General features: G+C 45.0%; 1 protein-coding gene across 6 annotated transcripts in view; it reads left to right on the top strand.

Moving 5' to 3' along the window:
- RALGDS (ral guanine nucleotide dissociation stimulator) overlaps positions 1-22,920 on the top strand; it is an 87,834-nt gene extending 64,914 nt beyond the window's left edge. For 4 of the 6 annotated variants that reach the window (XM_072632819.1, XM_072632815.1, XM_072632814.1 and 1 more), the window contains exons 2-18: positions 7,961-8,071; positions 8,513-8,706; positions 9,243-9,317; positions 10,035-10,228; positions 10,448-10,566; positions 11,487-11,702; positions 12,336-12,439; positions 12,609-12,693; positions 13,838-13,915; positions 14,992-15,078; positions 15,801-15,833; positions 16,073-16,194; positions 16,595-16,690; positions 16,907-17,108; positions 17,761-18,006; positions 20,179-20,293; positions 21,617-22,920. In XM_072632819.1, coding sequence (XP_072488920.1) covers positions 7,961-8,071; positions 8,513-8,706; positions 9,243-9,317; positions 10,035-10,228; positions 10,448-10,566; positions 11,487-11,702; positions 12,336-12,439; positions 12,609-12,693; positions 13,838-13,915; positions 14,992-15,078; positions 15,801-15,833; positions 16,073-16,194; positions 16,595-16,690; positions 16,907-17,108; positions 17,761-18,006; positions 20,179-20,293; positions 21,617-21,792 — 2,253 coding nt within the window. In that variant the 3' untranslated portion in view covers positions 21,793-22,920. The remainder of the gene's footprint in view (positions 1-7,960; positions 8,072-8,512; positions 8,707-9,242; positions 9,318-10,034; positions 10,229-10,447; positions 10,567-11,486; positions 11,703-12,335; positions 12,440-12,608; positions 12,694-13,837; positions 13,916-14,991; positions 15,079-15,800; positions 15,834-16,072; positions 16,195-16,594; positions 16,691-16,906; positions 17,109-17,760; positions 18,007-20,178; positions 20,294-21,616) is intronic. The other 2 variants (XM_072632817.1, XM_072632816.1) reach the window with 2 other exon arrangements.
- The last annotated feature ends 572 nt before the right edge of the window (positions 22,921-23,492 follow it).

The raw sequence follows: 23,492 nt of genomic DNA, 5'->3' as shown, positions 1-23,492 counted from the left end.
CATGCCACTGTCACTCCAGAAGCCCCCCATCCTTTTGGAGGTGACTCCCATTCCGTTTCTAAGGAGTTTAGTACCCAACTCACGGCTGGTATGGTTGTTGGTTTTTTCCCCTCTTTATCCTTTCCTTTGCTCAGACACCCTGGCCTCCTGGTCCATCCTCCTATGCCCATGACCTAGGCATCTAGTGGCTCATTAAATAAATGGCTAGACTTGGAGGCAAGAAGACCTGAATTTTAATCCTGCCTCTAACACTAGCTGTTGTGTTACCCTGGGCAAGTTACTTAACATCTGTTTACCTCAGTTTCCTCATGGGGATAGTACCAACATCTACCTCCCAGTGTTGTTGGAGGATCAAATAAGTTTACATATGTAAAATACTTGACAAATCTATTATTTTAGCTTTTCTTCACCCTCAGGAATGGTTATACCTTAGATGATATCATTACCTATAACTACCATTTTCATGATCTTGAGCTCCCTGACCATAATTTCCTGTTCTTCCATCTCTTCTGTGCTTTATTCCTCCCAAATATCTCCCCACGTTCAGGGACTTTCCCCTTGTCCTTAGCATCTTAAACTGAGATTGAACTATGTTCAATCAGTTGCCTCTGCTCTGACTTCACTCTTGACCCTAGAGGCAATTCAGTTATCTTCTCTCTTCTACCTTTGTATCTCCTTCGTGCTCCCCACGCCCTTGTCCCTTGGGGATTCACTTTTTATCCAAGTGCTTTCTCTACTCCTATTTGTATGCTGTTAAACCCTGCTGGAGTAAGTCCTACAACCCTGCCAGATGAGTTTGCTTCAAGTTTATATTTTCTAATCTCAACTGGGCTCTTGTTGCTGCATGGCAATCTTTTTATATTTTCCTGATTGACTCTTTATCACATTTCCTGCAAGAGTTGTTCCAAACCCTTCTTTTCTAAAGTCCTCTTTATTGATTGATTGATTTGATTGATTGACACTTTATCACTCTTCCTGTAGGAGTTGTTCCAAACCCCTAGTTTTCTCAAGTCCTCCAGATCAATCCCCATGCTCCTTCTGCAAAGGAAGGACCTCCCTCCTATTTTTTTTCTGGAAAATTGATCCCACCTTCAACATCTCTTCTTGCCATCTCATCCATAAGCTCTGTTTTATATATTGGCTTCTTAAATAAGGTAATATGTACAGAGCACTTTGCAAGCCTATGTAAATGCTAGCTATTATGACTATTATAATTTCTTGCTGGCTACAAATATGCCCAGATCTCTTCCATTCTTTAAAAAACAAAAATTAAAAAAAACTTTCACTTCTCTCCTATTAGCCTCTCAAGCTATCCTGAATTTCACCGCCAAACTCCTAGAAAAATTTATCTATACTAGTTGCCTTAACTTTCCCTCCCCCCACTCATTTCTCCACTATTTGCATTCTTGAAACTGCTCTCTCCAAGGTGACCAACAATCTCTTATTTGATAAATCCAATGGTCTTTTCTTAGACCTCAACCTCCCAGCCCTCTGCAGCTTTTGATGCTGATACCACCTGTTTTCCTAGATGATGTCTCTTCCCTTGGCATCTATGCAGTGTTTTTACCAGGTCTACCTCCTGCCTCTTTAACTACTCCTTCAAAATTTTTGCTGGATCATCCACCATCTTCTACCCCCTATCTCTTGGTTTCCCCCAAGGCTCTGTTCAGGTCCTTCTTCTTTTATACACTCTTTCCCTTAATGATGTCACCCTTAATGATGTCATCCCAAAGTAGATGATTCCCAAATCTATATATCTCTCTTCTGAACTCTGGTCCCACATCTCCAGCTATCTGCTGGACATCTGTACCTGAATGTCCTGTTATCAGCATCTTAAACTGAACATGTGTAGAACAGAACGGAAATTTCCCTTCGGGGTGACACCATCCCTCCAAATCCCCAGATATTTATCCTGAATTCTTCCTTCCTCCTCATGTTCTGTATAAAATGAATTAACTTTTTAAAAAAAAAACTAACACATATAGCATAATTGGCAACTAATTGTAGATCTTCTCATTTCTGCCACTACAACATCTCTTCCATCTGTCCCCCCCTGCTCATTTCAAGCTCTAATCTTCTCTCAGCTGGACTATGTAAATCATCCTTTCCTTGGTCTCCTTGTTTACTGCCTCTTTCTTCTTCTGTCCATCCTCAAACAGCTACCAAAATGGCCTTCCACAGGTCAGTCTTGCTCAGAAATCTGCCATGGCTCCCTATTACTAATACAGACTTCACAGCCTACAATAATTCAAAGGTGAAGTAAGGGCCCACACTGTGCTAGACGGTGGCTAAGCTCTTCTGAAATATTATCTCATTTGATCCTCATGACAACCCCCAAAGGTAGATGCTGTTTTTATCCTCATTTTGCAGTTGAAGAAACGGGGTGAACGAAAGTTAATTGACCTGCCCAGGATCAACCAGCTAATAACATGTGAGACCACATTTCAAGTGAGGACTTCATGAATCCAGGCCCAGCACTTTTATCTACTGCACCACCAATCTCTACCCCTCTACTCTTTTCTGGATTGGAGAAATATTTTCAGACATTTCATCCTACTCTCCTTTATACATATTATATATTCCAGCCAAACCGACCTGTCAGATGTCCCCTGAAACGATTTATTTGACTTCTTGTCTTCCAAGCCTGGAATATACTTTCCTCATCCCAGGTATTAGAACCTTTAGCTCCTTACAAGGCTCAGCTGAGGTGCCACCCCCTCTTGTGAAGCCTTTCCGGTTTTCATTCCCTTCCCTTCAAACTCCCTTATGTTTACTTATCTGTATCTAGGCAGTACTTTCCTCCCCAAATTCAAACTCCTGGAAGACAGGTTCATCTTGTGACTTAATAGATGCTTATTGAATTGAATGATTAAGTATGCTTTGTTGATCTTAGATCTTCAGTCTTCGGTATCTAGGAATAATTAGAAGCTGCCCTGTATTATCTCTTTTTCCTGTGCAAGGTTCTCATTTCTCCAGCTAGATTATAAACTCCCAGATGGTGAAGATAGTACTTCCCTATCACCATCTCCCAGTATCTCCTATGGGGCCACCTATTCAGGTCCTGCACTTGTGTGTGTGTGTGTGTCTGTGTGTGTGTGTGTCTGTTGTTTGCTCAGTCATTTTTTCAGTCATGACCAACCCCTCATGATCTCATTTGGAGGGTCTTGGCAAAGATACTGGAGAGGTTTGCCATTTCCTTCTCCAGTGGATATATTTTGTCAGATAATCAGAGGTTAAGTAACTTGCCCCCAGAATCACACAACTAGGAAGTGTCTGAGGCTGGATTTGAACTCAGATCTGCCTGACTTAAGGCCTAATACTCTATCCATTGAACTACCAGTAGCTTCTTCATGAATCCAGGCAAGTGTTCTTCAAAGGCCAGGCTAACTCCACAGTGGGGACAGGGAAATAGTGATCAGCTTGGACATGGTGTACCTGTGGAGCTGATGGAGGGTTCTCATTTAGGGGTTAGTCATCTGGTGGCTTACTTATATGACCTTGTGATATGATGTCATGATGCATGATGCTGTAGCCCAGAATGGGTTTGGGTCTCAGGACCTAGCTTCCTGATTGAAAAACTGCTGTGCTCAGCTAGTAGGTATTAAAGTGTTTTGTCAGCCAGACTGGAGAGTTTCGCTCCCTGCTTGGTGAATGAAGTATAAGAGTCCCATAAACATCTCCAAGTGAATGTTTCTGCCTAGTGACACTTGATGATTCTTTAGAGAGGTATATTAAGGACCAACCCTCCCTCACTCAAAACAAAGTCAAGTGCAAGTCATGTCATCATTTCTCTGATGGCATGGTGTTCTTCGGCAATGAAGGATGAACACACACACATATTAAGGACCTCTTCAGGGTGAGAAGGGAGCTGCCCCCACTCCCAGTCCTGCCTACTTCCTTAGGAGTTCAATTCAAGAAACATTAACTGCTTCCTGAATACAAAGTATCATGTTAGGCACCAGAGATACAAAGACAAAATTAAAAATAATTCCTGCCCTCAAGGAGTTTATATTCTCCTGGGGAGATGCAACATGTACACAGGTAAGTAAAACATTGAGTATTTTGAGGAGAAAGACCCTAATTGGAGTAGGGGTTCTTTACCTAGGGTCCATAAACTTGTTTTTCTTTGTTTTTTAATTGTGAAACTAGATTTCAGTACAGTTGCTTTCCTTTGTAATTCTATTTATTTTGTGCATTTAAAACTTTATCCTGAGAAAGGGTTCACTAGCCAAACAAAGGCGTTCAGGACACAGAAGTTAAGAACCTCTAGGCTAATGGCATTAGAGAAAGTTTCCTAGAGAAGCTACTACCTGAGCTTTAATACTTTGAAGGAAGAGAAGAAATCTGAGAAATGAGACCATAAGATTATAGTAGAGCAAGAAGAGACCTTAGAAGTCATTGAGTCTAGCTCCTTAATTTTTGCAGATGAAAAAACTGAAGCCCAAACAGATTAAGTGACTTGTCCAGGGTCATACACTTAGTAAGGATATGAGAAAGAGTTTGAACTCCAGGACTCTATTCACTGTAATCTACCTGATTTAAGAGATTAAGGAGGGACTACATCTAGAGATAGTGAATTGCTGGTGTCAGTGCACTGGGAGTGAGATCAATCACATCCAAATCAGGGAACAACTGATGATCTGCTTTGCCACCCACACCAGAGACCATGCCTCGGAGGCTAGAACACTTTCATGTTCATCTCTGAAATTTCCATCCTGCCTCTTTCTCTCCCCACCCCCCTCCCTCAGTGACTTCCTCTTTGGGCCCACTCTTTTAGGAAGAAAAGGCCCCAAGCCATGCCTCACTAGTCTCTGGCTCCCTTCCCAACAACCTTGCCCCAGCGAACTTACCCTGTCCAACACTTCTCTCTCTCTTTCTCTCTCTCTGTCTCTTTCTCTGTCTATCTCTCTCATACACACACACACACACACACACACACACACACACACACACACACACACACACACACACCCTCTCATATATGTGTATCAGGTACTTCACCCCCTCTTCAGTTCTGGAACTATGATCAAATCAGCTCTACCATCTTTTTTGGAAGGTCTATACTCACCATCCCTCTAACTTTCTGAACCAAAGTCTGTCTCTGTCTCTCTCTATCCCTCCCTCAGTCTCTCTCTGTCTCTATTCCCCCCACCCCCGTGTCTCTCTTTCTCTGTCTCTATGTTTCTGTCTATCTCTGTCTCTGTCTCTGTCTCCTCCGTGTCTCTCTCTTGTTCTCCAACTCTTCTGTGTGTGTCTTGTCTCCCTCATTAGAAACATAAGCTCAGCTCCTTGAGGTCAATGACTGTCTTTGCTTTGGGATTTCTATTCCGGAGCTTATAGTCCTTAGCACCTGGTAAGCATTTAGCAAGTACTTTTTTATTCATTCATCCATTTAGGTGGAACATGATAAAGCTGGAAAGTTGGGATCCTTGGAAGAAAGGTGGTAGAATATTGGTATAGAATAAAACAGACATTTTCAGATATAATGTGTTGGTTTTGCTTTGTCTTGTTTGCTTATGTTTGTTAGGAGGTAGGGTTTCTATTTTGGAGGAGGTTCACGGGTTGTCACAGTGATGAGTAAAACAAAGAAAGAAGAAGGGGAGAAAGAAAGAAGTGAAGTTTTTTTTTTAGCATACATGAAGTACACACAGATGGAAGTTCAGAAGGGGATATAGATAAGCAGGGCAGTTTTGTTACTACTATGATGAATTTAACATAGCAGTTTGAAAAAACTAATGGTAACAGAAATTCAGTTTCATACAGAATCCTTTTCTCTTGTCTTTGGATATTGTAGGAAGCCACTGATGGTTTTTACACAGGAAGCAACATGGTCAGATATGGACTTTAGATTGCTTTGACAGCTGTGTGAAGGATGTAAATGTGTACAGTGTTTAAGAAAGAGAGCCAGAGGAAGCCTCCTGTGTGTTAGATAGAACCTCTTTGAAGAGCTATAGAAGGTATTAAAGAATTGCCATCTGTAGCAGCAGAGAGAAGTTCTCTTCAATGAGATCAAGGAGCCAGTTAAGCATATAAATATTGAACATTTATTAAGTACCTACCATGTACAGAGGCTTGGGATACTAAGACAAAAATGAAAGTCCCTGACCTTCCTAAAGATACATTCTAAAGGAATGTATTAAGTTTTATTAAAAGTGGCTAATAATCTAGGCAAGGAAATGATGAGAGGTGTGTGTAAGATGGGGATATAACAGTCATGAAGGTAAAAACTGGGATAAATATAAGCAAAGTTACAAAGACAGAATCTTTGGGACTTGGCAACCATTTAAATATGGTGGGAGAGGGAAAAGGGAAACTGAGGCACAGAGAGGTTATTCAGTAGAAATAGGGAAGTTGAGAGGAAGGGAACATGTAGGAGAAGCTTGGATTTGAACATGTTGGGATGGATATATCCATTTGGAGAGCTAAGATTAGAGTTCAGGACAAAGGTTACAGATAGATATAGAAATCTGGGGATCATCTGCATAGTTTGGGATGATAATTGTGCCCACAGCTGCTTTCTCAACCACCACCACCCCTAGTTAGACACCCCCCCCCCCACCAGTACCATGTTATATTCTCATCTCTCTGGGGGACTGGCTAAGGGTGGGTAGAAAAGGAATACTTCCTAAGAGAGAACTTTAAAGGGCCTGGGATTGTCTTGGGTTTCCAGAAAGACTCAGGGCTTAGGCCTTCTGAAGCCCCACACAAACTTGTCTCTAAATCTCCAGCATGACCCTGGGCTATGTGTGGCAGCCTTGCGAAAAGGTGAGGGGTAATGGTGATGGTGCTGCTTCCATATATTTGTACAGCAGTGTACAATTTAGATAGCACTTTTATTTTTTTTTTCACTTTTGAAGTACTTTATTTTCTTAAATCCATCAGTCAATCCACAAGCATTTAATAAATGCCTTCTACATACCAGGAATTATCCTGTCAGAGATATACAAAATAATTCTTGTCCTGAAGAAAACCTTGAAAATCAAGGTTAAATTTTCTCTCAGCTTTCCCTTAAAGACTTTAATTTATGTGATTGACTACTGCTTTCAGGAAGGCACTTTTCAAATTGTAGCAACAGCCACAGTGTGCGAGGACTGTTTCTGATAGACTTAGTTCTTCACAACAATGCAAGGACCTAAAACATTCCCAAAGCACTCTTGATACAAAATGTTGTCTACATCCAGAGAAGGATGGAATCGGAATGCAGAATGAAGCAGACTGTTCTTTCTTGTGTTATGTTTTGGTTTGATTTGGTTTTTCTCATGGTTTCTCCCATTCATTTTAATTCTTCTATGTAACGTAACTAATGTGAAAATGTGTTCAATAAGAATGTATGTGTAGAACCCATATGAGATTGCATGCTGTCTTGGGGAGGAAGGGGAAGAAAATTTAAAGCTTATGAACTGATTGTTGAAAACTGAAAACAAATTAATTTAAAAAATCAAAAAAATATTGTAGGTGTTCTCTCTGAGAGAGGAAGCATGACACAATGAATGGGGCATGGAACTTGGATTCAGGAAGACCTGGGTTCAAATTCTGCTGCAGGTATTTAACTTTTCCGTGCCTCAGTTTCCTCATGTGTAAAATAGAGGTTGGGGTTGAATTCCTTGGCTTCTAAGATTTCTTCCAAATCTTAATCCATGATCCCAGTGATCTTTTGGTTCCTGAAACAACAGTGGAAGCAACACAGGAAAGAGATTATTGAAATACCCCATTTTACAGATGAGGAGACTGAAGCAAAGGGACTCTTAAAGTTTCTTGCTCTCATCTCATAGCCAGTCAGTGGCAGAACTGAGACTGGAACTCAGGCTGGTGCATTTCTCACTCTATAAATTAAAGGCCTTATCTAGAGGGCAGCCTTTTTTTCCTTTGCTTGGGAGAAGGTTAGCAAAAGAAAGGATACCAGAGATCTGTGTTCTCCTGGCCCCTCTTCTCAGGGTCCTCTGGGATGTTCTCATTACAGAGCTCCACACAGGAGATTGGAGAAGAGCTGGCAGATGACATCATCTACAGTATCTCTCTACGCAAAGTACAACTCCATCACACTGCCAACAAGGGGCAGCGATGGCTGGGGGTAAGTAAGCCACCCCAGGTGTTGGGAAGTAGACCTAAAAGGCACCTTAGGGACTATCTAGTACGACCCCTTCATTTATAAAAGAGGAAACTGAGGCCTAGAGAGGCTAAGTGGTTGGTCAAAGTCACATAGATAATATGGGGTAAAGCCAGGATTCAAACTCAGATCTTTGCCTCTAACCCTGTTCTTTCCAGTATGCCAGGAACAAGGTCTGTTGCCTTTTCAATCCCATTTGCTCTGACTCTTCTTAAAACTGTTCCCCCTTCCAGCCCTCAACTTTGTTATGTAAGCATGCCCCTCGATTAACTTTCTTCCTCTTGACTTATTTATTTTTGGAAATTGTGTCTCTGGTTGGGGACAAGGGATAGACAGGCTTCCCTGTGTCTCTGGGAACATCAGTGAGGGCAGAAGAATGACTTTTCTCCTCTCTCCACTCCCAAGTTTGAGAATGAGTCTGGTCTGAACTTGTATGAGACCTGCAAAGTTCGTACCATCAAGGCGGGGACGCTGGAGAAACTGGTGGAATACTTGGTATCAGCCTTTAGAGGCAATGACTCCACCTACGTCACCATCTTCCTGTGTACCTACCGTGCCTTTGCCACCACCAAACAGGTGCTGGACCTCCTGCTCAACAGGTGAGTGCCCTCTCAGCAGAGGGACCCCTGCCACCCATTCTAGAACCATCTCCATTAACCACCATCCCAGCACTCTGCAGTTCTTATCCCACCTGCCTTCTACCTCATTCCCCAATTGTTTTTATCCTTACCTCAGCAGTGGAGAAACTGTGCCTACCCTTTGCCCTAGCCTGAGGGAGACTCCCAGTTGGGGAAAAAAGGGAGACTCTTGAGAGCTCTAGAAAGGGTGTGGGCATAATTGTAGAGAACCAGAGAGGAAGTATACTAGCAACTGCCTGGCAGAGAGAGGATGGAATCAGAATGCAGATTGAGTTGCCCATTTTTGGACGTGGATGGGGAAATTGACTTTGGTTCTTTAAGCATATTTAGTTCCGATAATATTTTTTGTTGTTGATCAGTTGGGGGTAGGTAGCAAGAGGAAATATATACTTATTAATTTTAAAAAGCAATAAAATCAAAAATATATTTGAGACATGGGAATGGCATGCTCCTTTTGAGCCTGGGGTCTAACAAACTATCCTTGATCATCCAACCAGGTATGGCCGACTCCACCCTCAAGCTAATGGAGACCGTGGGCAGCAGGCCATAGATGACCGGTTAGAGCTAAAAAAGTAAGCAGGGCTTGGGACTGAGAGGAAGTGACCCATTCCCTTGCATGTGGGAGGGCTGCATGCAGTATGTAAGGGTCCTGGGGTCATTTATAAGGGATGGAAGTAGAGTCCTGACCCAGAATACAGGCCTTCCAATCTCTCCTAGGTAGATAGGGATCGAAGAGGTAATGACGCAGAAAGTGGGCCATTAATTGAGATGTCAGTTAGAAAAGGTATCACCCCCCCCCCACCCACTCAAGAAAAGTTCACCTTAACCACCTCCTTTGAGGAGGTAGAGGGGAGGGAGTTTCCAATGGGGGAAGGGAGGAGGAAAAAGTTAAACATGGCTATAAATCATACATCTTGAATACCATTGCAAGACAGAACCTAGTTTTCTACTCTTCTGCAACCAGGTAGATCTACAGAACTAGCGCTTCTACAAAGGTCCATAATGGGAGTCATCAATAAGTCTTTTGTTGGTAGTTACCATGAAGAATATTAGAAGAGGGAGGAGAGAAGCATCCTTGCCTTTAAAGAGCTTACAATGTAATTAAGTGCTAGGTTATATGATATACAGTCTGTTATTTGCTGTCAGAGTTTAAGGAGGGGGAATCATAGAATGTTCAATTTGAAAGAGTGTAGAAATCAAATGGTCAAGGAGTCTCTTGCCTCCTAGTATGGTGCCCTTTCCACCACACTCTACTGAAACCCTTGCCCCCTGAATCCCTCCTTCCTTAGCACCATTTCCTCCATTCTGGGAGCCTGGTTGGACCAATACTCTGAGGACTTTCGACAGCCCCCAGACTTCACCTGCCTCAAACAGCTCGTGTCTTATGTTCAATGCAACATCCCTGGCTCAGACCTTGAACGCCGAGCCCACCTCCTCCTCTCCCAGTTCCAGAAACAGGAGCCCAGTGAGGCAGAGCCAGAAGGTGAGAAGGATTCTTTCCTTGTTAAGGAAAGGAAGCTAGGGCTGGGTTACACAATGGTGAGCCCTCACAAGAAGTAGGGAAGTTCTAGGTTGTGCTTTTAATTGAATTAGATCATGAAACCTGAAAGGTTTCCTGGCAGAAATGGATCTTGTGGGGAAGAATTGGAGAGGAAATGTGACCGTGATCTCCTGGGTCTCTTTTGTGCCCACTTTCCTGTAGCCCCAGAGTCTGTCTGCTCCTTCCATCTGACAGAAGAAAATGGACTGGGAGAAGGAAAACCCGATTTCCTAGTCTTCTCTCCAGAGATGGTCGCAGAACAGTTCACATTAATGGATGCGGTTAGTGACTGGCTTATGTTGGCAATAGCAGGCTGTACCTTTCCCTGTAATCTTCCCAAAGCCTTCTGTCCTCCTATAGAAACATTGCCTAGGGACCCTTCAAGCCAGGAAGGAGAGAAAGCCTTCTGACCACCTACGATTGGTCATATTCCTGAGAAGGGGACAGAATGTCCCAGTTCTCCCTAGAGTTTCCTCCAGCTTGCTGACCTCAGAGATAGCAAAACTGAGGCTCACATGGCATAGAAGACATTCCCTACTCTCAGGGAGTTTTGCTGCAGTTGGAGAGACAGACAAAACAATGAAGATGATTTGAGGATGCTTAGAATACAAAATGGATTGTGCCAGCTTTCGTATTTGGATGTGATGTTCCTATTTCTACCTTCACTGTGGACTTGGAGTTTTCCTTCCAAGTGAAATGGAAATTTCCCCCAAGAATGGAAATAGGTTACCTAGAAATGACTGACATTTCTTCAGCACTAAAGTTGCCATCAATGGATAGATAAATCCCATAATGGATTTGGGATCAGGAAGGCCTTGGTTTGAATTAGGACAAGTCAACTTCCTCTTTCTCAATCTCAAATTTCTCTACATAGTTAAGTGTTGGGGCCAGACTAAAGAGCTGGGCCTTCGGAATCCAAGCTCCCAGTTACAATCTTCATTGTACTTACACCCTCTATGCAATATTATCCCAGCCTTCTGAGGACCAGAGTTTTCTGAACAGTTGGTTATAACTAACAATCCAATCAAGACTGCTTGTCCCAAAAAGAGATTAAAACCAAGGTTTTATTTATTAGCTTTCACACAGATGCCAAAGGTCCACCTTCTCTTACAGATGATATCCTTGATGCCTTGGGGTCTAGGAATGATGAGATTTTCGTAGGATTAATGGGGTAGGCTCAATTCTAGTTATGTCTTCCCAGGAGCTGTTTAAGAAGGTGGTCCCCTATCACTGCTTGGGCTGCATCTGGTCCCAGAGAGACAAAAAAGGCAATGAACACTTGGCACCTTCCATTCGGGCCACCGTCTCCCAGTTCAACTGTGTCACCAACTGTGTTATCGCCACATGCCTAGGGGACCGAGGTCTGAAGCCCCAGCAGCGAGCCAAGGTGGTGGAGCGGTGGATTGAGGTGGCCCGGGTATGGAGGAGCATTTCACCAATGGAGATCATGATGAGGAGGGAGCATTGCATGGCGGGCACTGCAGCTTTGAGGATTAATCTCTCAGCTTCTTCCATTATTCCTATTCCATTAGAATTCCCCTTTTCTCTATCCTAGAATTCCAGCCTTTAAGAATCAGACTCTTAACTTTCAACTTAACTCTGATTTGCATCAAGTTTAGCCTCCTTACCAGCCCACATAAGTATTCCCTCTATGGGAGCCCTGAGAAATAGTCATTCTGCCTCTGCTTACATGCTTCTAGTGACAGGAAGCCCACCACCTCCTATGGTGACTCAGTCCATCCTTTAATAGGAAGTCCTTCCTCATGATGAACCCAGATCTACTTTTTTGTACTAACCATTAGTCCTCATTCAGGATTTTGTGGGGAAATCTCTGGATAGAGGTCCTCTGGAACCTCGGAGGATCAGCCCACACAGAAAGTCTGTCTTTGGGGATCAGAAAGCATTTTCTTTCCCAGTAAGATCATCTAGTCTGGGGAGAGTAAGGATTGAACCCTGATGGGGGTTGAAGGGAGAGGCAAGAGTGGGAACAATAGTCAGGATTTTTTCAGTCCTATGGTCCCTCATCTCTGCATCCTCCTCTGTCCATCAGGAATGCCGAATACTCAAAAACTTCTCCTCCCTCCGTGCTATCCTCTCTGCCCTGCAATGCAATGCGGTTCACCGCCTAAGGAAGACCTGGGATGAAGTGACGAGGTAGGTGACCCCTCTGCCACGGCTGTTTTACATATGCAAATATCCTCTAAGAGTGAGACTCTGGTAGACTGGGAAAAGAAAGCCATTCCATTGGGTGAGAGTGATCCTCTCTGGTTTGTCTTGCATCCATCTCCAATTTTTTTCCTACCTCCCTTGCCCCACATTACAGGGAAAGTTTCCGAGTCTTCCATGAGCTGTCAGAGATCTTCTCTGATGAGAACAACCACTCACTAAGCCGGGAGCTCCTTATTAAGGTAAAGGATTGGACAATACTGGAGGGAAGGGGGCCATTTTGGTGACAGGCCTGGGAGAGCCTAGCAGGCAGGAATGCCAAAAAGGTCATTGAAGAGGGGAAGTCCAGGAGCCCTAACACCTGCCCCATTTTTCTTCCCCTGTCAGAATCCACCAGGATAGAAGCTGGTTATTCAAAAGCCCACAAAGGTCATGTTCCCCGTAATTTGATGTAATAGTGACTGGGTGGACAGGTGAATGAGAAAGTCTTTTAGGATCAGAAGGCAGTCTGATTCTACCAAGACCTGACTAGGGACATGATTTCTCATGGAACAGTAGTCCCTGAATGAAGAAAATAGTAATTAATAGCATTTATGTAGCACTTAAAGGTTTGCATAACTTCACAAACAATTATCTCATTTCATCCTCACAACAACGCTGGGAAGTAGGTGCTATTATTATCCCCATTTCAGAGATGAGGAAACTGAAGCAGACAGAAGTTAAGTGACTGCCCAGATGGCACAGTGGATAGACTACTGGGTCTGGAGTCCAGAAGACTCATATTCATGAGTTCAAATCTGGTTTTACGTACTAGCTGTGTAAACTTGACTCAGTTTCCTTTTCCTTATCTGTAAGTGCTGAGCTGGAGAAGGAAATGACAAGCCACTCCAAATGGGGTCACAAAAAATTGGACACAACTGAAAAATGACTGGAAAAAAACCAGCTAGTAAATGTCTGAGACCAGCTTTGAACTCAGGTCTCCCTGACTCCAGGCCCAGTGGTTTTGAGTATCTGTTTCACCACTTATCTGCTTTAAGAGAAAGGGAAAGAGTACTGACCCTTCAATCAGGGATCTTGAGTTCAGATCTTGCCTTTGCTTTTTACTGGCTTGTAACCTTAGCATCCCAGGACCTCAGTTAAATGGAGATTAGGTTAGATGACCAGTGAGATCTCTTTCAGCTCTAGATTTGATTCCTAAAAGGAAATGAAGGGAGAGAAGGTTGGCAGAGCAGATATGGCAAATCTCTTTTACTTTCTGCGCTTTCTCCGTTGTCTAATGAGTTTAACTAGATGGTCTTTAAGATTTCGTGAGCTTGGACATTATATGCATCTATTAATTATCTGATCCATCTTCTTCTTTACCTACTTATTCTTTGATTGTTGCAGGAGGGAACCTCAAAGTTTGCCACACTAGAAATCAACCCCAAGAGAGCCCAAAAGAGGCAGCAGCAGCAGCGGGAGATGGTAAGTGCTTAGAACACAGCTGAATTAGGATTGTTTGAACCCCAGTGTCAGATTAGGTGACCCAAGGTGATTTTTAGGCTGATGGGGTATGTGGGATTTAGAATCAGAGGACTTGGGTTCCTGACTCCCAGATCTACTACTTACTACCTTCCTGACCTTGGGTAAATGATTTTACCTTCCTGGGCCTCAATTTCCTCAGTTGTAAAATGAGAGTGTTGGACTAAATGACCTCTCAGACCCCTTCTAGCTCGAAAGCTATGGTCCTATGATCTGGGACTCTAGGGAAGAGCTGAGCTAGGGGAGGCAGAGAGAAGGAGATGGGGACAAATGGAATGTAGAAAAGGATATCAGGGCCTGACATTTTAAGATGGATGAGCAAGTAGTCACTCTCCACATGATCTGAAAGAGCTCTGAACTGGTCCACTGCCCCAATATATCTTCCTCCACTGGTTGTCACACTGCCCAGAATGCTTCTATTAGAGAAATATTCCTTTGGGTCTTGAAAACCCCTCTAATGATGGGGATTTTCACCCTCTTCCTCTACTCCCATCAAGGGAAGATATAGCTTAAGCCTTTATCAGTTGACACCTGGACCAAAGATAGCCAGGCCTTGTCAGAAAGGGACATGGGCTAGCTTGTTACCTGTGAGAGATAAAAGGTGAGACTAAGATCAAGAAAAGGAGTCTTTAAGACACATGGATTTGAATCTTGGCTCCTCTATAAGACTCCTAACCTCTCTAGCCTTCAGTTTCCTCATGTGTAAAATGAGGAGGGTGGACTAGATGGTAGGACTATAATCCTAAAAGGTGAAATGTAGAGAGAAACATCCATCAGCTTCATATTTTTGCTTAGGATTAGTAGAGAGGAAAGATCTGGGAGTAATAAGGAGTTGTGGGAATGGAAGATAGGTGGGGATGTGGAGAACACCTGAGACACCTGAGGTCTCCCAGAGTTTTCCCTGGGCATATAGAGGGTTTTCCATGTCAGAGGCTGAGACCAAGTCAAAGGGGCTGGAGGGGTGTATCTGGGAGAGCCATTACTCGGCACTGATTCAGCTTTTCCTGCCCACACTCCAGGGCGTCATGCAAGGCACTATTCCTTACCTTGGCACCTTCCTCACAGACCTGGTGATGCTGGACACAGCTATGAAGGACTACCTGGATGTAAGTAACCCTTCTGCCCACACCCCCAGGGTTGAGGGAGAAGGGGACCGTGCAAGATTACCATGTCACCAGGACTTGGAGTAGAGGGGTACCCAGTTCAGACTCCCTGGGGGAGTGTCAGTCCCTTGACACTGCCCTCTGCACAAATCTCCCACTTAGAAAGCGTTTATTAAGTGCCAACTTATGTTCCAGGCTCTATGCTAGCATTCGACATACATGCCCTTGAGGAGCTCACATTGTAATCTGCAAGATGAGAGATAGGAGGTACTGATGGTCCCACTTTGCAACTCACTAGCATTTATCAAGTCTCTTGCCCTCTCTGGGTTTTTGTTTTCTAATCTATAAAATAAGGGGGCTGAGCAAGATGATCTTTACAGGCCCTTTCTCTAGCTTCTGAGGTCTTTTCCAATTTTGATCATCTGTTTCTATGCCTGATTGTCCTTTGGGAATTGGAGTGCCCCCTCCAGGAGAAAAAACACTCCTCTCCCTGGATTGGTTAGCTACTGAGCACTCTCTCACTGGAAACCCCTTCTCCAACCACCTCTGAAGGTTAGGTGGGAATCCAGCCCTGCAGTGGGTGTGTATTCACTGACCCCTGGTGGAACCATGCTCTACTGCAGGCTAGGAGCCAGCTAGGGATACTGCTGGACTCATCAAGGGTGGGTGGATTCCGTGCCTCTGGGGGCTTGGCTTGACCAGTGGGTGGGATTTCTTCTTTTCAGGGAGGCCTGATCAACTTTGAGAAGAGGAGAAAGGTGAGCATGGAGTAACCATCTGGGGGCTGGAAGGGCAAGGCAGCCTTTAGGAATTCAAAGAAGAAGCGATCATGGTAGAGTTAGGGTGGGGAGGGTTTTTGGCCAGGCTGGGCATGAAGGCCATGCCATGGTGGGGGGAGGGGGGAAAAGGAATAGGCGTGGGAGCTGGAAAGCAGAAAGCACACCCTGCATGTTCCCAGCCCCCCGCTCCAGCGTCCGGTCCTCTCTTGTCCTTCCAGGAGTTCGAAGTGATCGCCCAGATCAAGCTGCTGCAGTCAGCCTGCAACAACTACAGCTTCACGCCACAAGTCCACTTTGCAGCTTGGTTCCATGGCGTGGAGCGGCTCAGCGAAGCTGAGAGGTAAGGGCCAACTCCCTGCCCGTTGTCCTCAGGAGGAAGGCCTGCCACCCCTCCAGTCACGGCCGCCCAGACTCTGGAAGGAGCCCCTCACCTCTTTAGAGCCTGGACAGAGAGGGAAAGGGGTGGCCTTCTCAAACAGACAGACAAGCCTGTCAGTCGTAGTCCTTCCATGAGACTACCCCTGCCCCGATACCAACCCCCTCCTCCCCCTCTGAAACATTGCTCTGGTGTAAAACCGTGCCATTCCAGGCTGCCCGTGGGCTTTATTCTAACTTGATTTCACCTGGATAAAAAAGTATGTCTGGAGTGAGAAGGAAGGAGCAAGACTGCTTAATTTGCCTTGCCCCAATCTCCACGCCCCATCCCCTTTATTCACTGGCTTTGTCCTCTGGCTGTCCAGTTATAGCTTGTCCTGTGAGCTGGAACCCCTGTCGGAATCTGCCAGTAACACCCTGAAGGCCAAGAAGAATACGGGCATTATCAAACGATGGAGCGAGTAGGTATCTGGAAATGGTGGGGTTGGCTTATCCCTCCCTGGGGCTCCCAGAGCAGTCAAGGGAAAGGGGAGAGATGCATGCTGGGAGGTCTGGGGACACCAGGCTCCCCTTCAGCATCTTCAGTCTTCCTGGGGCTAGAGCTGAGGAAGGGATGTAGGGAGGGGTGTGTGCCCTGGGCAGAGTCCACCTCTGGGTAATGAATGGCCATCCTCCAGCCGCCAGGCCCCCAGTGCAGAGCCCAGTGCCAGTGGCAGCTCCCATTCCAAGTCCTTCGACCAGCTCAAGTGTGGTCCCTACCTGTGCAGTGGGGATGGAGCAGACTCCCTCAGCGTCACCTCAGCAGGTTCCTCAAGCTCAGATGTGGAAGAAATTAACATCACCTTCGTCCCAGAGTCTCCAGACTGCCAGGAGAAAAAGGTATGTGTCACCGCTCCCCTCCTCCAGCTTTGGGTTTGAGCTTCTCTAGACTTTGGCCTCCAACCCCAGTTCTCATGTGAGATTCTCAACCCTTCCATCAGGACCAGGGAAGTAGCTTTGTACAGGAGTCAGAGGCCCTGGGCTCAAATCCCACCTTCAGTGTGATCTATATGACATTGATCTATGTAATCTCTCCAAGCCTCAGTTTTTTCATTTGTAAAATAGAGGGATTGGATTGAATGTTACCTCTGAGGTCCCTTTGGATACCAGATCTGTGATCCTATGACCCTTTAGCTCCCCACCCTATTGGAGATAGGGGAGAGATGAAAAGCATCTAGAAAGGAGAAGAAAGAATCCATAGGGTAGACAGATGGAAAACACCCGCTGAATCAATCACTGTTCAGTGAACAGTAACATTCACCACTTCAGTGGCTTAAAGAACACAGACTGATTACATAGCTGTAAGGGGATTGAAGGGGTATAGGATGTGGTCTGCATGTCTCCCACACCTTCCCTTCTGTGAACTTTGTGCTTTTTGCCTGTAGGGGTTGAGAATCTATGCCCCAGTCCCAGTTCAGGCCAAGGCAGCCACTCGGGGTCCCCTCCTAAATCTCTGTCCCTCCCCACTCCCAACACTCCCCATCCCCACCAGTTCTGGGAGTCGACATCCTTGTCCTCCCTGGACACATCGGGTATCGGGTCCGGCTCCAGCAGTGCCTCGTCCTCCTCGGTCTCCTCCACGCCAGTGACTGCCTCCCGCACCCACAAGCGCTCCGTCTCGGGTATCTCCAGCTACTCCTCCCTCTCCCTCCCCCTCTACAATCAGCAGATTGACGATTGCTGTATCATTCGAGTGAGTCTGGCTGTGGACAATGGGAACATGTACAAGAGTGTTCTGGTGAGTGGTTCCCTGTCTTGATTCCCACTTGCTGCTGAGGAAAGGGACTTGGAAACAGTAACAGAGCTTTAGTATAGAACAGTACCACTTCCCTGTGGAGTGGGCCACTCTAACACTGAAATTCCAGAAATGAGTCCCCTCTCTCTGGAGAGATTTAAGTATATCCCCGTCAGTAGGCATGGGGATCAGCTGAGTGATTTCAGAGTCCCTTCTCAGACCTTTTATTCCATAGAAAGGTTAAGGATGAAAGTTCCAGGACAGGGGATCTCTTATTCCTCTCCAGTATTAGGGAGACTTGTTTTAGGTTTGATTTGGAGATGTTCTTTGGGATGGAGTGGGAGAAGAATGAATCAAAACAGAATTGACATGGGGAATGGGAGTTAGGAAATTTCATGAAAGGAAAATTGGAGAGGAAAATTGGAAAAGCAGCAGGGTGAGGATTGGCAGAACATCATCCAGATATAGGAAGAAATCTTATACGGAGAGTTGAGGTGGACAGTAGAGTATAAAGAACATTGGGCCTCAATAATCCTGGGTTCTAGTTCCAGCATCCTGCTAACCAGCTTAAAGATTTCTGGCAAGCACTTCCTCTCTTGGGCCCCATTTTCCTCATCTATAAAAGGAGGGGGTTGGGACTAGATCATCTGAATCCAGTTGGTCCCAGCCAGGATAGTAAAGAGCCTTGTGCTCCTGCCATTTTAGATTTGGTTGAAAGAAATGAGTACACTTTGCTTGGAGAAGAAAAGGCTTTTGGAGGGAAATCCTAATCCCTGTCTTTAAGTATTTCACAAAATTCACAGTTTCAGAGGGGTTAAGAGACCTCAGCAGCCACATAGTCCAATAATTCTCAGACTTTTTGGTCCCAGAATCCCATTACATTCTTAAAAATTATAGAGGACTCCCCCAAAGAGCTTTTGTTTATGTGGATAATATCTATCAATAGCTATCTATTAGAAATCATCATAGTATTTTTATGAAAATAATGTTGACCCAACAGACCTCCTGAAAGGCTGTCTTCCCCACCCTCACTCAGACGTCCCCAGATCACATTTTTTAAAATGTTAATCTAGTGCAATCTGTTCCCCAAACAGAATCCTTTCCCCAACATCCTCAATATCCAGCAAATGGAATGCCAACATCTCTCCTCTATTTAGAGCCCTTCTGTGAGAGGGAGCCCACCACCTGACACCTAAGGCCCCATTCCACTTTGGGATAGCTCTCAGTATTAAGTTTTTAAGCATAGGTCTGTTTCTGCATCACTTCTACCCACTGTCTTTGTCCTGCTTTCTGGTACCAGGCAGAATAAATCTAATCCCTCTTCCACATGAAAACCCTTCAGATATTTGAAGACAGCAATCACTTCCCCTCCCCAGCTGCCCCAATTCTCTCCAAATTCCTTTAACCAAGAACTCATAGGTTCATATGGCATGGTCTTGAGGCCCTTTCACTGTCCTAGCTGCCATACTCTGAACACTCCAGGTTATCAATGTGGCACATTTGGCACCCAGAACTGAACACAATACTCTAAATGTGATTAGATCAGGGCAGAGTACAGTGGGATCATCAACTCCTTGTTCCTATAAACTTTGTTTCCAGAGAGCAGTAATGATCGAAAATTGCAGAGGGCAAATTGAGATTTGATATAATAGAATAAATTCCGAATAAAAAATTATCCAAAAGGAGAATGACTTCAACTGCCACTCATCCACCCTACCTCCTTCGGAAGCCTGGAAGTCGCTGGTGTCAGACTCAGATAGAAACAAGGGGCCACTGAACCATACGTTAGGATCCCTGCAGGCCACATATTGACTTAGTTTTAAAATGTAATATTGTCGCTGGGTTTTTTTGTATTTTTATTTACTTTGTTAACTATTTCCCTGTTACATTTTAATCTGGATCAGAGGGCATTCAGGGGAGTGTTGTGGGCTACATGTGGTCCATGGGCTTTCACGTGCTTGACCATTCTGCTGTAAGCAGAGATACATTGTAAAAAAAAAGGCTGGACTAGGTGACCACTGGGGACCCAGACACGGGTGACATTCTGTGATTCTGGACCTTTCCATTCAGATGTTCCTCTTCCCACATTCCATGTCTCTGGGGATGGGAATGGGGAGCTGGCTGATCTGGGGGACTATAGTCCTGAGATCTAATGTTTCCTATCGCCTACCCCAGGTGACAAGCCAGGATAAGACCCCAGCAGTGATCCGGAAAGCCATGGTCAAACACAACTTGGATGGTGACCAACCTGAGGACTACGAGCTGGTACAAATTATCTCTGAGGAGAGAGGTAGGGCTCCCAGGGGATGGGGTATCATCTGCTGGGGGAAAGGGGCCACTACCTCCATCTGCCTTCTTTAGGGTCATAGATTCTCTCAGCCATAATGCTGAGAGGATAGGGAATCAGGAATAGGGAACCTGCACCCTGGAGGCCGCATGTGGCCTTCTAGGTCCTTGGGTGTAGCTTTTTGATTGAGTCCAAGTTTTATAGAACAAATCCTTTTATTAAGGGGTCTAAATTATTTAGGGCCTAAATCAACGATCTAAGACTAAAAAGTCTGAGAATTTCTGTTTTATAGTAACTTTTCCATCCCAGACCAACTCCTTTAGCAGCTCAGAACAGAGATGCCAATTAGCTCCCTTTTGATGTGCCCAGGCTTCATTTTCTGCTAGCCTGAATTAAACATAATCAAGAAAAAATTATTTAACCTTAGACATGTTTAATAGAAATACATTTAACTTTTAAAAATACTCTTTTGAATCCAGTTTAAGTGACTTGTTGGTTGCATCTTTGCACCTTAGTTTCGGCATGGATAGTAGAAGACTGACTATAAAACCAAAAGCCCTTGGCGTCCTAAAGCACCTTATTCCTGCCTCTTTGATGACATTTATCATATTCTTCTCTGAACTAATATTATCTGTCAGTGTGCCCTGTCTCCCCTACTGGACTATGATCTCTTTGGGGGCAAAAGCTACCTCTTCTTCATCTCAGTATTCCTCACTTCTACCAGTGGACCCTTTACACATGATAGGAATAGGCACTGGCCAGTCAAGAAGACCTGAGTTCAAATCTGGCCTCAGACACTTATGGTATCATTCAACCTTTGTCTGCCTCAGTTTCCTCAATTGCAAAATGGAGAGCATAATACCACCTATCTCACAGGGTTGTTGTAAGGATTAAATATTTGCAAAGCACTTAGTTAGAAGAGTGCCCGCACATATGTGGTTCAGTTGTCTAATAGATGCTCAGTAAATGTTTGAATAAATGACCAACAGATGGGTTCAGGCCAATTCATGGAAGAGTATGAAATCCAGACAGAATTTAGAGATGGTGTAGTGAACAGTCGGGAAACCTTGAGGATCTTTGAGTGCTGTCAAGACTACCCAGTGCTCTTGGTATCCACCAGAGCTTTACCTCCCACAGCAGGCATTTTGAATTCAACCAGTCACCCAGAGACCTCTGTCCTGTTAATTCACCTACCTCCTAAGAAATGGAGGATCCTGACTTGTGAAATAACCCTTCCCTGGTACAGTTATGTTTGGACTGGTTGATGGTGTATTGGCCTATCTGGGGAGTACCTCAGCAAACCTGACCCTTATTATCCCTCCTCAGAGCTGAAGATCCCGGACAATGCCAATGTGTTCTATGCTATGAACTCCACTGCCAACTACGACTTTGTCCTGAAGAAGAGGGGCTTCCCTAAGGGAGTAAAGGTCAAGCATGGAGCCAGCTCAACACTGCCCAGAATGAAACAGAAAGGCCTCAAGATCGCCAAAGGCATCTTCTGACTCCCTCACCTCCTTTGGGTAGCAATCCTAGGCCTCACCACCTCTTCTTGGAGCCACAAAGCACTTAGAGGCCTGGGCTTCCCATCCATATCCGTTCCACCAGGGTCTTTCCTCACACCTCCCTGGACAGATTAGATCCCCTGAACTTCAGGGACTTTTTGGGACACTTTCCCACTTTGATTTTTTTCTATGTGGTTTTGGACACTCAAGCGTTCTCTTTCCTACCCAATATGACGCCCCTAAGACTTGGGCTGACAGGGTTCCCACCCCTCTTCTCAACCCCTAATAACCACCTCATTGCCTTAGGTGCCTTCTGCTTTCTGAGAACCAGAGGACAGAACAATTTTCTTTTTTCCTTTTTTTTTTTTTGCCAAGGAACTCTGCCAATGGGCACTAGTGCCCTACCCCCTCCCTGTTACTGCCCTTCAAATGGATCTCCAGCTCCTAAGCTGATGGTCACTGCCACATTCCTTTCCCAGTGGGCATACTGGAGCATTAATGCCCAAAAGGGGTTTGACCACATTTCTTCCCTCACCTCCCAGAGTTTCCCCCAGTCACTTGTCCCACCTGTACCCCTATCATCCACCCTCAGTGTCCCCATGGTCACTCCCATATAGGGTGGAGGTGGGGCATGGGAGTGAAGCATCTCTCTCCCAATCACCGTGAGTTGGATCTGGCCCCAGAACACAGGGACTTTGCCTCCCAGATCTCTAGCCCTAAACCTGCACCAAAGATTCTATCTCAAGGGACACACCAGGGCAAGGAGGACACACTGACCCTTCCCTCTGCACTCTGGGAAAGGTAGGGACCCCTGTAAATATACAGCATGCCTCACTGTGGTGAGCAAGGGGGAGGGGTCAGACCAGGGTCCTGCGGACATTGAATTCTCAACCACACCAAGTGCCACTAACCTTGGACTTTGCAGACATCATGAGATGATGAATGAGGGCAGCTGGGGGTGGGGTCAAGACGGAAATGACTGAATTTTTGTAAAAAAAACAAAAAAACAAACCAAGAAAGAAAACAAAAAAGAAATGAAAAATGTTTACTGATGGGGGGGTAATATTTATTTGTTGTAAATAGAAAACTTTAGACTTGTACATTCTACTAAATCCTGTTACAACCACATCTCCAGAGTTTCTCTGTTTTGCTCTGAAGCTGGTCACTTGTGAATACCTCCAGGTCTCCCTCACACATGTACTTTGTTCTCTTTGGGAGGGGGTGGGGGAAGATGGTAAGAAAGAAGCCTGGTTCACAGAGTCCAGGAGACTTAGGTTCCTAGTCTCACCTTTACTAATACTTTCTGACTGTGGCTTCCCTTCTGGGCATCTGTTTTCTCATCTGTTTGGAAGACCCCTATTTGGAAATATGAACACAGCTACCCTCGTAGCCAAGGTGTGGGGGTATGGAAGACAAGATGGAAGGAGTAGACACCCCTTTCCCTAGGGACTTAGAGCCTGACCTGGCCAATCCCCATTTAGGTTGCAGATGGATTAAAGTTGTGCAACCCCTGGCTAAATCCTTAAGGGGGGATGGGGATTGGAGAGGAGGTAGTTCTAGAATTGACTGGGATTATCTCTTGGTCAACTAGGAGCTTGGGGTCATTGCAAGGAGTCGTATTGATCAACCACTAAGCATTTATCACGCTCCTAATGTGTACCAAGCCCTTTGTCAGAGACAGGGCTATGAAGACAACTAAA

The sequence above is a fragment of the Notamacropus eugenii genome, chromosome 1 (assembly GCF_028372415.1).
Source record: "Notamacropus eugenii isolate mMacEug1 chromosome 1, mMacEug1.pri_v2, whole genome shotgun sequence".
Taxonomy (NCBI): Eukaryota; Metazoa; Chordata; class Mammalia; order Diprotodontia; family Macropodidae; genus Notamacropus; species Notamacropus eugenii.
The sequence above is the reverse complement of the archived record's forward strand: the minus strand, read 5'-3'. Positions and strand labels throughout refer to the sequence as shown.